We start from the raw sequence: 14,984 nt of genomic DNA, 5'->3' as shown, positions 1-14,984 counted from the left end.
ACGGTTATTCAACGTGCACCCAAAACACGGTGCACAAGCGTTTTTACATACCGCTCCCATCGGAATAGTGCCACCGCGGCGGGGATCGAACCCGAGACCGGGTGTGATAGCGTTCCACGGCTCAGCCGTGGAACGCCATAGCCATTGAGCTACCTCGGCAGGTACTACATTGCCATTGAGCCATTGAGCTACCTCAGCCACAAATACTACAACAGTCACTGACGCACCATCAAGCCTGAGACAACGCTAAACTCCTAGCAATGACATTCGAGCTCATAAGCATAACCGAATATCAGCGAAAACGTCCAAGAGCACGGACCACGAGCATCGGAGAGACAGGCCAATCCCAAGAATGGACCGGTTCGCGACCAAACAAGTCGTTTGATGCTTTGTACTAGAATACAGGGGAAGTATGTACACATGCGATTTTAATTCCTTGACTATTTCGGTTTGGTTATTTCGTCAAAGAGATGCGTGACCGCTTCGAACACCTTGTCCGGCTCCTCTTCTGCTGAGATCTGAAAGACAAGCACAAAATACCTTATTAACGTTTTGCCGCGAGCACTGCACGGCAACAGATCCCCACTGTTTTTTTTTTTCTGAAACCGAAGAGTATTTTGCTCATATAGAAATAGCCAATTAGGCTAACAAGAAGCGTTTTGTGGTAGCTCTGTAACATTTATTGTTCGGGAAACCTACGCCAGGTTCCACCACGGCGCGTCATTTTTACACGCGCCTGAAGAGACTAAGTTAAACGTGCTACGTTTCTACTTAATGTCTGTGAAACATGGAATAAACTAAAGTTAGGAAACTTGTGAAGCGCACGAGCAGGAAAAAAGCTCTTGATACACACGTTCAGAAGAGTGGCCAAGCGCCCAAACAGTTTCTCTCATAAAGCAACGTCCGTGCGCAAGCTCACCATTTCCGCGTATCACTCAGCACTCTACAGCTGCACCGATGGCGAGGAAAAGTAACGCGCTTTAATACCACACCTGCGGATCGTCTTTCGAAGAATGTTTTCACTCTTGCGTCTTTTGCATGTGTCTATCAATGACTCTACACGGTGATAACTTCCTAACTCTATGTGTTTTCTAGGTAACTAGATAATTTTATAATAGGGTAACCAAGCCACACCCCAGAGTTTGAGGACGCAAGCTCCATTGTGGGTCTCTCACGCCCTTCTGTGCTCGCTTTGCTTGCTTTTGTAAGCCCGGCGGGTTGCGTCCCCCACGCTTGGACGCCCTAATCTAATGCACTCTATTAAGGACCCTAGAGGTATCAACAATGTGAAGATAGCCTCGCAGAATGTTAGCGACGCTTCCGAGCTACGAGAGGCACACGCTGTTAGATACATTAGGTACCTTGCGTTTATTTAAAGAAACACGATGCTAATCGTATATTTCGAGGCATCAAGCTATGTCATGCTAGGCTCTCGCAACACGAAGTTGTCGCTATACATCGTGCTCTGTAAATACAGTAACCGGTGTGCAACTTGGGCGATACTGTGGCATGGAGTGCACACACACGTTTATGCCACGCAACGGGGCACTTGGATCTCAAAGGCTCGCTTCGTTTGCTTCTGGTGGTAGTTGTCGTAGCATTTGTAGCACTGAGTATACGCAACATTAGTTGCACACACTGAAGTTGCAAGGAATGCTGCCGTTACGGCTTCTAGATGATTGTATACTATTCTATCGACGCCCCAGCTGCTAGGATTCACGCATTGGGTTGAAGTCTGAAAAAGTCTAGTGAAAAAAGCTGCAAACGCTACTTGCAAAAACTCGCTACTTCCCGATAAAATTACATGCAGCGCATACCATTTAGAAGCTATAACTTCTAAACCGGCACATTCTCCAGAGTGCCCATTTTTCGCCTGAGCCGCATAAATGAACACCTTTTGTCAACAAAGCTAGCTCCTTCAAAAATTCGTCGTTTTGCCTGTTATTGTAGTAAAATGAACCGTAAAAGTCGAGTATCCCATAAATTTCATGCACTCTGGATGATTTTCAACTTCTTGAATAAGTGCTCGGTGCGTGTGCTGCGCGAGAAGTTGGAAACGGCGAATATTGTGGCGATGACACGCTGCCTTTGCTTTGCATAGCGACGTGCTTGGAAGCTGAGGCGCAAAGCTCTTTAACCCTGTAACGCACAAACACAATTCCCCATCAAGAAAATAGCTGGTTCACCTTTATTTCTGGCCATGGAGAGTACATTTGTATGAAAAAAAACTATGAAATTTTATATAAGTTATCATTTAACACAGCAATAAGTATAAATGTTTTGATAAATTATTCACAACTCAGAAATCTCTCCAGCGATTCAAAAATGCTAATATAGCGTTCTGATGTATCTAACCCAGCGTATTAATATTAATAATGGTATTAATATACCGGGTGTTTCAGCGAACATTTCCAACATTTTTTCTTAATTGCCTGTGGCAGATCGCACACTTCTAGTCCATGAGCTGGTCTACTCAAAGAGACGGACATACTTGCAAAAAAAAAAGAAATGCATAATCAATTAATTAACAAAAATGAACTAATTTTATTTTAAACTAATTACCTTATGGCGCATATTGCAATTTACAAATTCTAGCCGGCGATGGACCCACTTGGAACGAATTCTCAGGATGAGACTAGTTCCGAGATATAAATTCCCGAACTTTGTGGAGAAATGCATTGGCGTTCCAGTTACTTTTGTGCTTCAATGCATAAAACAACATTTTGTTAAGTAAGTGGAACGACAGTGTACTTGTACCGCAAGTTTGACGGCGCATATCTCGTAAATGGTGTGATCCACACAATTATATTCAAGTGGATATGCCTTGCAGTCTCACCCGCTAGAATTTGTAAATTGCAATATGTGCCATAAGGTAATTAGTTAAAACTTAATAAAGTTGGTTAATTAATCGATTAGGCATTTCAAATTTTTGTGCAAGCAATGCCCGCCCCTTCGAGTAGACCAGCTCCTGGACTAGAATTGCGCGACATGCCAGAGGCAATTAAAGGCAATTAAAAAAAAATTTTTTTTGGAAGTGTTCGCTGAAACACCCTGTATGATACGTTGGATATTACAGGGTTAAGAAAACCATGCTGTTGCTTCAAAGGAATTTCAGGGAATAGAGATGTGAGGCTGAATTCACAAAGCTTTTCGTTCGCAAGTGTTCTTTGCTATATTGGGCCCTAGCCGCCTTCGATTTCCTCTTACGAACTATCATAGCGTAAGAGCATTTTGTGATTACAGGCCGTGATTCTTTAAAAAGTCGGCTGCAACGTCGCTCGCGGCAACAAACGGCGACAATGTCGAGCAAAGCACGCCCACCTTGTGAACGATGGCTTTGTACTTCTCAAGGACGGGCTCCGACTCGTCGTGGAAGGTTTTGAGCCGCTTGGCGATGGTCTCCTCGTTGTCGTCCACGCGGCCACTCGTCTGACCACGCTTCATGAGCCGAGCCTTCATCGTATCGTCCTTCACCTCGAAGTACACGAGGTTGGTGCACTTGCACACCTGCGCCATTGGGCAGCAAAAATGCAGGCGGCGCCCGTGTTTTTCCCTTGTTTTTTTTTTTTTTTTGCCTTTTATTTCAGAAATGTGTGGCGAACTCTGAGAAGGAGCTATGATCTGGTGAACGCCCACCCGCATATGCCTGCCGTTGTCGATATCTGGGTTTGCCAACTGCTGTTGAAGATGGCAAAATCGGCGTTCGGTTCTGTAATATCGAACTTAGCAGAGCGTAACAGGAGAGAAAAAAAATCCTTAGCGAGCACTTAAATAAATAACGCTGCTACGTGACACGCCCCATCTGTGGTAGTATATGCCAGTGAATATAATAATAATTCTTCATTGTTCCCATCCATTTTACGAGAGAACTCGTGGAAATACAGGCAAAAGGTGTTAATCACACTTCACTAAAGCCTGCTCAACCGGTAGGAAGAAGATAAACATATTGGCAGTGATGAGATGTTTACAGCTATACATTATCATAAAATGCAAATTACAGTAAGTACAGAGTTTCAGTATATACAGCAAAGTACATAGGAGCGTGGAATTTATCAATGCACAGGAGAACGAATGTACCGACGAAAATCCAAGAAAGAGAAAGCAACCGTTTAAGGGACATGAATAGGTTGGGGTAGTAACTTGTGTGCTTAGCAGTGCGCAAATGGCGTGTTGAAACTGCGTTTCGGAGTGTTTTTGTAGAGCTAGGCCAAGTGTTTCGTGGTTCAGTATTATGCATTAAAGGCGAAGCGTGTAGGACGCTATCGTTGCCGGAGTCGCCAAAAATCATGTACTAGACTTCCGGTAAAGCAAACGTTTGGGAGAATTGTTTGTGGCGATCGATCCATCTGTGGCACTGCGAACAAAGCTAGACAAAAGGACGTGACAATACGTATAAAAGCGCAAACTTCCAACTGAGGTTCATTCGGTGTAGACACGTTATTTTATACTGCCACTTTTACATAAAGGCTGGACCATATTAACAAGCAGTATACGAGATGAAAAACAATATGGAAAGCAATACTAGAAAAAGAAAGAAACAAAGAAAGCGATGTGCTAGAAAAAAAAAAAAAGAAAACCAGGCCACTCAAGCAATCCAACAAAACTGATGTTCAGGACGATTTCTAAAAAGTATATATATTCTTTCTACGCGATAGTGTTATTGAAGTCAAGTATGCACAGCAGTTCCCCTAGAGATAAGCTTTTACAAATTTTAAATTAAATTATAGGGTTTTGCGCGCCAGAACCACGGTAATATTACGAGGCACACCGTAGCGGGAGACTCCGGATTAACTCTGACCACCTGGGTTTTTTTAACGTGCACCCAATGCACGGTACACGGGCGTCTTTGCATTTCGCCTCCATCGAAATGCCGCCGCCGCTGCCGGAATTCGACCCAGCGTCCTCGGACTTCGTAGCACAACGCCATAGCCACTACGTCCCCAAGGTGGGTGAGAGATAAATCCCCCCCCCCCCTTTCTTACTATTATCATGTAGTTATTTGGTTAGTATGTTCGGCAACAACCGCTGGATCTATCGGGACCAGCTGCCGTGAGCGTGGTACCAGCCTGACTTTGGAATTAGCGCGGTTTATCGCCAAACATCCTAAGCATATCAGCAGGGAGAACGTGTAGGGGCAAGCGAAATTTGACGCCTGGGGGAAGGCTGTGTAAGCACAGCTTCAAGAGCGCTATTGAATAACGAGAGAGAATATGATTCGAACAGATCGTGTTAAATCGCGTTGTACATGCATGTGTTTTCCCCCGCTTTCTTGGCTCTCCTGAGTGTCCTGTTTTTTCTTGATTTCTTGTAGCACGTAGACACCTCGTTGTATTTCTCGTGCTTTTGTCTATCGCCTCGTATACATCCCTTCTTAAAACGATACCGTGTGTCCCGGCTAACGTTAGTCAAGCCGTTAAACGAGAAAAAAAAAAAAACACGGTGCAAGATACGATAATAAGACCTGTGGTCAGCGTAGGTCTTATAAACCTATGGTGCAGTTTTTTTTTTTTAACAGCGGAGCTGTTTAAGCTCTTCGTTGCGCCGCGTAGCATAGACCAGAAACTGCGCCTGGCGATGACGTCACCGCGCGTTGCCTAGCAACCACTTGGCACAGCTGCGTCTCGCTTCGCCTAGCTTTGGCAACGCTCCTCCGCCGCCGCTCCAGCTGCTACGACCGCGCACCTACTCTGTCTAGCCATGACGTAACTTCGCGTCGCCTAGCAACCACCTCGCATAGCTGCTCCCTCGCTTCGCCTAGGCATGCCATCGCTTCGCTAAGCTCTTCACGCCGCTTCTCCCAGCCACTGCGCGCATGCTTCGCTTAGCCACACCGACACCGCGCGCCCGCCGAGGGATCACGTGACCTCACCAGAAGAACGGCTCCCGCCAAAACCTCTACCCGGCGGAGCCAAAAACCATGACGTCAGTGCGCGCCAACGCGGTTTGCGGGCTGTGTGGGCTTTGTCTAGCTGTGCCCGGCAAGTGTGGAGGCGGAGCTTAGTCGTGACGTCACCGGGAGATAAAAGCTTGGAGCCACCGAGACGGCAGCAGAACTCTCGTTGACTCTGTGTCGAGTACATGTAGCCTTGACATGGGACGACCAAAGATCCGGACACCCGAAGAAGCCGCTCATCTTGAAGCGCATCGTGCGGCCAAGCGAGAATCTTCGCGTCGGCGACGAGCCGATTCGGAATACCGTGCCTAGCAGCACTTAGCATTTCCTAGCAAAACTTAACCAAGCCTATAGTAAAACCTGGAAGAAGCTAGGTCGATCACCAGCTCCGGTGTTTACTCCAGCCTTGCACCACTAGTGCAAGCTGCTCACATTTTCGTTTCCTTTAACAGCTTCGTTAACGTTACCTGGGACACCCCATATATGTGCGTCACAGCGGCGGTATAAAATAACGTGTCTTCATCAAATAAATCTCAGTGGGAAGGTAGCATTTGTTGCGTGCCCTGCCACGTCCTTTTCTCCAGCTTTGTGCGCAATACAACGAGGAATAGATACTTCCGGAGACAAAGCGGGCACAATTTGACTCCAGCTGCCCACGCATAACAACGGTTCTGCACACACTATAGGGGTTATGCACTGATGTCATCGAGGCCGCCATATTGTTGTATAGCCAGTACAGTGAAAAGCCACGCTTTATGTCGATTCGCTTATCTCCAGCAGCACAGTGGAAGCCGTGAATAGAGCAACAATAATGGCGTACGTGACGTCACGTGAATACGCTCCCCATATATACAAGACACATTAAAGGCGACGCCTGCCGAGCTGTGGACAATAGGCTTACCTCAGCTTCGAAGCGCTCGCCCTGCTCGACGTTCCTCGGATAGCCGTCGATGAGGAAGCCCTTGGCTGTCGCTAGGTTTTTCTTGATGACCTCTTTAATCAGTTGTAGGATCATTGCCTGCGGTACGGAGAAGAGATAGACTCATCAGATCACCAACGTCCGACTGGTTGGCAACACATCAGAACGATTAGCGGCTGTCGGCATCACATTGCGCATCCTCGTCGACTCAACAGGTAAAGAAAGTTGAGGATCTTATTGAACCTGCTTACGGAGGACTACTGGATTTTGTAGAATTCGCAGCATTGATAGCCAGTACGGTGTGATATCGATAATGCAAAGCGAATTGACTTGAGCGCCAATATGTCGTTATTACACCAATGTCGTTATTATTAACACAATGTCGTTATTAATTTGCGTTTTCTATATGGATACGACCAAACATGCGGGAAGCAAGAACAATCCAAATGTCTACTTCGCGCCTGTGCAACTGGGGAAATAATTAGAGATAACGAGCAAAGCAGAAACGACAAAAATTGTATTCGTTTGGTGCCCTCTTAAAAACATCCGTGATATTTTGCGAGCACGTATAACGTTCCACCGTGAGAAGGATATCGCAGAGCACATTCACCATGTGGCTGCTAATACCACTTTTTTTTTTCTTACACACGGCATAATTTCTTTGGCATTCGATGTCTCACCCACATACATGCATGTCACTTCTCGTTATATGCCAACCAACCTATAATATTAAAACCAAGTAAAGTACAAGGCTAATGATTCAAAGGAAATGAACTAGGCACATCGCTTAAAAATCATAAATTTCTTTCTTTCTTTCTGTGGGTTTATTAAAGGCAAATTCGGTACAAAATTGCCTTGGGAGACACGGCTAAAGGCTGAGGAAATGCCTGACTTGGCCGTGCCACCCTGGCAGCAAAGCAGCGACATGATGCAGTGGGAGAAAGAGAAAAAAAAACACAATAAATGCGTGTTTATGCTGTACAGGTCAAAACAGAAAAGCGAGTTGATTGTACATACAAGTAATCGGTGTCCGCATGAGAGAAATCGCAGTACTAAACAAAATTGTGAAAGGCACTATTAGCACTATTGGACAGCTATAAGGAACAACATGTCAAAGTGTTAAGGTACGTCAAGTGTTTTAGACATCGTGAGAACGTTCGTATTCTTCAGCTAGTAATTCTCTTGTTATTCTTTTAAATGCTTTAGATGAAGTTCCACACTCCAGTAAATGTAGTATGGTTGGGTATTGATTCAGCATGTCTGGTATTTGATAAGTTAATCGTTGGTCTCCGTAGTTGGTGCGTGATCGTGGTATGTATATTAAGCTCTGGCGTAGGTCGTACGGGGTTTGCTTAACATGATATGTATCCAATAAAAGTGATGAATTTAACCGATACTGAGGTAGTATCTCCAAACATAGCTTGTGTCTGTATAACTGCTTGATAGGCAATATTTTATAGGTTTTGAAATATGGTCGTGTGCTTTCGCGAAGTGAAATGTTTGAAATTGCACGTATTGCACGCTTTTGAAGAATTAGAAGGGAATTAAGGTTTGTGTCAGTCGTTGTTAGCCACACCAAGGAACAGTATGTTAGACGGGAATGAACTAGAGCGTAGTAAATTTGAAGCTTAACATTCGATGGTACGTAATACCTTAGTCTATTTAAAATGCCGATTATCCTGGAAAGATCTTTTTTTATCATGTCAATTTGGGGGGACCAAGAGAGATGTTCGTGGAAATGCACTCCTAAGAATTTTATTGTTGTTGATTGCTGAATCTCGCTACCTTGGAAGTAGATTGGTCTGTATGGAATGTTTGTTACTTCTTTAGGTTTGAAAAGCAGGTACTTTGTTTTAGCTATGTTTAACTGAAGTTTGTTTGCATTTAACCATATATTTAACTTGTTCATCCACACGTTAGCTTCTTTATACAGTTCACATACGTTTGGACCTGAGAAAAATACGTTTGTGTCATCAGCATACAATATCATTTTCTTATATCCCTCAATATTTACTATATCATTAATGAACAGCAAGAACAAAATGCGTGAAGGTTCTTTTCCTAGCATCACTTATTCATTAAGTCCTTCCTTCCGATGCGTCTGTACACATGTCTGTTTAACACGATTCAGAATTGTCCTTGCTGAGCATCGCCAGATATACGGCCCGCCGGTCATCATGCTGGTAAAGAGAAGGAACCTCAGTAGTTGTTCAAGCTGAGAATCGGGCCCCCTGCATACCTCTTGGCTAAAAAGAACCGACGCAGTCATGTGCGCGTTAGCGTCGGCATGCGCTTGGAGGAACCACTGCTGCTATAGCGAAGCGCCTTGCCAGAGGGCGAAACACTATTGCGCTGACAAAAATAAAAGTGACTTATTGCTTTATCTGGTTCATCACATGCAGTACACCGCAACAGGAAGCTAGAAAAAAATTCGTTCAATGACGGCTTTAGGGGTTCTTCGACCCCCTTTGCGAACAATTACAGCGGCTGAAAAAACAGAGCTGTAATTTCAGAGTGCTCGATTGTCTCGAGCTCCCGATTGTTTTGAGGAATGTGCCATAGAAAGTAAGTGAAAAAACCTAGTTTATACACCAAGGAAGGCCCCTAAAAAGCGTGCGAGGCGAATACTAATACGTCACTAAATTAAACAATACTGAGAAAGATGACGGCCAAAGGAGCGGGAGGCGGCATACCCGCAAGATGTGGGAAAGATGCGGCGATGGCGGTTATTATGCCACCGCAGTGAGAGAAGTGTCAAGATGGCGGCGGCTAGCGCACTCGTTCGAGTAAGCTCTAAATTCTGGAGAACACGAGGGCAAGGCTAGCGGCTTATATCCTATTTCGCGTTATGTGTGGACGCCGGCACAGAGGCGAGACCGTCAGGCGCGTAATGAGAGCTAGATATAGTGCTATTGTAGCTCGGAACATATGCCGTAGTCGCTGCCAGGAAGCATAGTTAACACTGATAAGTGGGCTAGTTAATTGGTGCCTCGACAAACAACGCGTGTACCTGTCGGTATACAGTGTTCGCACGCTCATGAGTGTGGGGCGCGCGCGCCTGTGTGAGTGTCACGTGAGTACGCTCGTGCCACTCTTCTCGAGTAAAGTTACACGTTTCCTTTAGGTAACGCTAACCGTTATGCGCCGATAAAGTCAGGAGGCCCACTCACCCGCGTAAACTTTATCACACTCCGTCACGAACATGTTGTGCGTGTGCTGGAGGCCTCTCGACGTCAAAGCACAAGGGGCCCTCAGCTCACGCTACCCGATTGTTCACAGGACTGAGCTTATTAAATAAATTTTAAATTAAATTATGGGGTTTTACGTGCCAAAACCAGTTCTGATTATGAGGCACGCCGTAGTGGGGGACTTCAGGAAATTTGGACCACCTGGGGTTCTTTAACGTGCACCTAAATCTAAGTACACGGGTGTTTTCGCATTTCAGCCCCCATCGAAATGCGGCCGCCGTGGCCGGGATTCGATCCCGCGACCTCGTGCTCAGCAGCCCAACACCATAGCCACTGAGCAACCACGGCGGGTGGGACTGAGCTTCGTTAATTCTTCGTAGTTACGTGCCATGTCACATGTCCGTCCGAAAAAAAAAAAGATTTTAAGCCGAAGTGTCGTATGTTTGACCACACAAACGCGGACCATCAGCCTCCTTTTCATTTCTCGGTTTACAAGGTGCATTGGAAATGAATTGCTAATTAAACAATATTAGAATGCGACAATGGGCCCAATTGTCACCTTTTCGATAAATAAATACCGTACCACGAACAATCACTTCTCAACATTTCGCTGTCGAATGTTTCAGCAAAAGAACTGGTTAAAAGCGTACCCGTGGGCCACGGCCACTCTAGAGAACCTACCAGTGGGGCAAGCTCTCCCTTCTTCATGATCTCGTTGATCTCCTTGCCCCGATCGCTGCCAGACTCCACTTCAGCTCGCAGTAGGTCGCCCGACGAGATGTGCGTGAAGCCGTACTTCTGCACTATCTTGTCGCACTGTGTGCCCTTGCCAGAGCCGGGACCGCCTGCACGCGCCGGTCTGCACTCAGCGACACTCGTAGTCCCACATTCCCGAACAAAGATGACTCGCGAGTAACGCCGCCGGGCGAACCATTCGCTCTCTCACATAATATGTACAGTATGCTAAGCAACCACAAAAACACGATCAAAGCAGCCGTCAGGCGATTGCCAGACTCGCAAATCCGTGGTACTGCAATAGCCATAAAGCTGTCGTTAGTTTTAATTTTCCCCGTTATATTTATTCATTTATATTTCAGGTATAATCACTCTATTTGATAATAGTTTCGATATAAAAACCCCTGTCTCATGCTCAGTAGCAGTACTTAGCCGCCTTGGAGGGTCACAGAAACAAACTAAAACATTTTAATGTCTTACCAAAGACGAACACGACTGGCACCTTGACATCCAGTGGCCCTTCCATAGGTGCAGGAGCAGGCTCCGTCTGAGAGGCAAAAGACGACAGTTCAGACGCAGTCGACGGTTGCAAAATGCGCAGTTTTACTAGGTAGTAAGCAAAGCCGCGCTCGCGAAAAGGACCTACTGGTCAGAAATGACAAACATTTAAATTTCGTCGTATGCAGGCGCATTCTCAGTAAGCGATGGCTTGCATGCGACGCAAGCCATGTGAGACAGGCAGGGGTAAGAATGTCGATATGGAGAAGGCAGGGCTAATTCATTTATGTTTTTTTTTTCTTGTACAAGACCTCACTATGGGGAGTCTTGAAACGTCCCTGACACAGAAGGAGAATTCGCACAGAAGGTGACCTGAGATTAATAATTAAAATGACCACCTTGAAGATGCCCAGAGCTATTGCGTTATTGCATAAACGCACGCGCAACCTCTACAATCCAAAAGACCGCGCGCGCGCGACAATCAAAGCTGTCGAATCCACCCAGAAATTAGGAGTTGATCGCAGAAAACACTCCAAGTCGGATGCGCACTTTCGTTCGGGGAGTCGAGCCAGCAGGCCAGATTGATGAATAACAGGCATTCAGCCGGCATTAGTTCCCATCATGGCTCATTATTGTTCATCATGAGTGCCCCCACATGGTAAACGGCGACTATCGATAAGCGCCAGTGATACACGGTTCGTGACGGGAGCTCACGTGCTACAAGTCATCAGCAATTTCTTTTCGTATACCAGGGCCGAAACGAAGCCGACCCCACATATAATATAGACAACACACCTATACATGATATTCATAGAATGTGCCTGGTAGCATCGCGACAAGTAGAACGCGGTATCTGTGGCGCAGGACAGTGCCGTTGCACAGGTACAAGCAAAAATGCGACAATTTGATGCCTAAAACTATGCGTAGACAGTCTCTAAGAGAGGCAGGGAGATGCTGAATAATAAGATCCAGTGTTGGAGGCCAAACAGAGGAGCAGGCCCCGGAAGGGTAAAATCGAGAGGGACAAGGGGTGAGAACGAGTGCAAAGCAAGAGGCATGCCGGGCACACCGACTCCGCGACTGCCACCAAGATCAGAGATTGGGTTTTTCTTTTTTTCTTTTCTTTTTCTTTTTTCTTTTTTTTTTGCAACAAGTAATTTCACTTCAGGTTTGTGCGGAATGGCGTTGGATATAGTATGCGCATGCGTGTGACTATAATTGTGGTTTCTCGAAAACTCGCTATGCCAGAATCGGCGTGTGACGTGTCAGTGAGTGACGTCAGAGTCACGTGTAGCGGTGTGAGTGGACAGTGTCGTAGTGGGAGTATGCCGGTGACTGAGATAGTGTACTTCACAGTGGCCGTAGTAAAAGAACGAATTGAGTCGCTAACACGAATTGTGGAAATAGCATATACTCCCGAGACCCCCCCTTGCCCATTATATTGCGCATTACTTTCAATCCTTTTCAAAATTAACTCGCGAGTGATAACGTAACATAATTATCCCGGACACAAAATCAGATGCATGCGGAACTGCATGGAAGTGGATTAATCATATTCATGGCACTGACTGGAGCTAATTCTATCTATATCGCTGTGTATTCGCAGTCGACGAAAACCAACCATGAGGTGCGTTCTAAATACTGTGGGTTGACACGAGAGAACTCAAGACGAAAGGGAAAATTGTCATCGACCCGATTGTAGCACGAAGCTACAAAGGAAAACCATGCGGGTTTCTCGGAAACAAAGCTTCACAGTTGAAAAAATTTGTCGTGGTCCTGGGTTCGACGCCTTAAGGACGATCCACACGAAGGACCAAGTCCGCGGGCCGATCGGTCACGTGATGCGACGTCACGGTCCGCCGCGGTCCGGCGCAGAGCCCATCCACACGGCGGACCGTCACAGCAGACGCCTAACTCGCGAAACCAAGCCAACTCCTCGCGCCCGCACCGCGCATGTATCGCGCATTGGAGTCGTCGACATGACTTTTGCTGGCTTTTTCTGAGCCGAAAACTATATTGGATTTGGCTGAAGACACTGTGTTGCCAGACAACATTCGTTGGCCACGCTAAAATCGCTGCGGTTTGCATGCGGTCCGCCGCAAAAACTGAAGAGGGAAAAGCCTCGGCGAATTGTTGGACCGTGAGGGCCGCGGTCTTGTGCGGACCAACGGTGGTCCGCACGAACTGTTGACGTCCTATCACGTGATGCGTGGACCGCGGTTCAAAAGAGCGATTTGGTCCGTCGTGTGGATCGGCCTTTACCGGGGCGGTCGCATCTGAGCTAACCAGTAGGCTAGCCAATCGCACAGCGAGAGCGAATCCATCCAAAACTCGAAGCACTGGGGCACAGTATACCAGTGCTTCGAGTTGTCCATTAATTCGCTCTTGCTCTGATGACAGAGCGACCGCCCCGGCAAGGCGTTCGTCTCGGGTTCGCATACCAGACCAGGATGAATTTTTATTCAACTGCAAAGCTTTCTTTCCGAGAAACTCGTACGGTTTTCCTTCGTAGCTTCGTGCTACAGTCGGGTGGGTGACAATATTCCCTTTCATGAACTCTCCTCCACCTTGCAGGATTACCCGGAACTGATTTGCCGAAAGTGCGAGATGTAGCATCAACATTCCAAGCTGACATGCCATGTTACACCATCTTTGTGAAAAGGCCAAGAAAACCAGATTTTACCGTAAGACACACGAGGAGATGATCGCTTTACCAACATACTATATGGAAATGCGCCTTCAGCATCTAGCCGGTGTAAATAACCGAAAATGGGTTTTTCGCGTTTCGTAACATACCACATGGTAATAAAAACACCCTTGAAAAGCGATTATGCGGCTATGTTGTCTTCGGGTCGCAGTAGAATATAGAATCGTTGGTACCTGCCAACGTCGCCATTCTTACGCGTCTACGTATATTGCGAATAACCAAAGGGAGATGTCATTGTTGTTGTCTTGCACAGGTCTGCGAAGCAGCATCACTACGTGCATTAGGCGCAACATTTCTTATCAAAGCATAAAAACAACAGCTGTTCGCATAGATAAACTTAGAAATGGGACACTGGGTTGTTCATAAATCTTTTTCGCGTTACATTCGGCCCCGAAATTGCAAATACATGCATAGCACACTTTCGCCGAGAGTGGCGGCTCAGCTCAACCTTAAACGAAGAATGGAACTGCATCTAGCTGCCCCGTTGGCCACCGTGCGCACCTCTTTTTTAAGCAGTAAAGCTTGTTCACTCTTTGCGCAGTGCATATTCAGTCACACTCTTGTCCGCATTAATATAAATACATACGCGTGCGTGCGTGCGTGCGTGCGTGCGTGCGTGCGTGCGTGCGTGCGTGCGTGCGTGCGTGCGTGCGTGCGTGCGTGCGTGCGTGCGTGCGTGCGTGCGTGCGGGTCGAGCACTTTAACATAAAGCTTGACATCGGCTACAAGGTTCGTTGACCGGCTCCGTATTAGAACCTAACCCGATACATTCTAGAAAGAGGAGGGAAATTCGGGGGCCGGCGTACACTAGAAGATGCGGTTAGAGGAACTGGTTTGAGAATTGCATAGATTAAACAGCTTAAACGATTGATAAGGTGCAAATATTGATGTTGCCATTAGCCACACGTTTGAGGACTGCGGCTGCTTCTCTACGGCAATGCAGTGCCGAAGTGAGCCGGCTAAACCTGACCCTTCACACCGGCCACGCAGAGTTAAAAACAGGTGCCCGGCTCGATAGTGATCGCGTGGAAGGACATTAGCGCT

General features: G+C 46.5%; 1 protein-coding gene across 2 annotated transcripts in view; it reads right to left on the bottom strand.

Moving 5' to 3' along the window:
* Window positions 1-427: 427 nt before the first annotated feature.
* LOC119436656 (atrophin-1) overlaps window positions 428-14,984 on the bottom strand; it is a 38,445-nt gene continuing 23,888 nt past the window's right edge. For both annotated transcript variants that reach the window (XM_049659537.1, XM_037703616.2), the window contains exons 3-7: window positions 11,216-11,282; window positions 10,682-10,845; window positions 6,795-6,911; window positions 3,322-3,507; window positions 428-518 (exon numbers count right to left, since the gene is read on the bottom strand). In XM_049659537.1, coding sequence (XP_049515494.1) covers window positions 441-518; window positions 3,322-3,507; window positions 6,795-6,911; window positions 10,682-10,845; window positions 11,216-11,282 — 612 coding nt within the window. In that variant the 3' untranslated portion in view covers window positions 428-440. The remainder of the gene's footprint in view (window positions 519-3,321; window positions 3,508-6,794; window positions 6,912-10,681; window positions 10,846-11,215; window positions 11,283-14,984) is intronic.

Source organism: Dermacentor silvarum, chromosome 1 (genome assembly GCF_013339745.2).
Source record: "Dermacentor silvarum isolate Dsil-2018 chromosome 1, BIME_Dsil_1.4, whole genome shotgun sequence".
Classification (NCBI taxonomy): domain Eukaryota; kingdom Metazoa; phylum Arthropoda; class Arachnida; order Ixodida; family Ixodidae; genus Dermacentor; species Dermacentor silvarum.
Note: the sequence above shows the minus strand (reverse complement) of the source record. Positions and strands in the feature narration are given on the sequence as shown.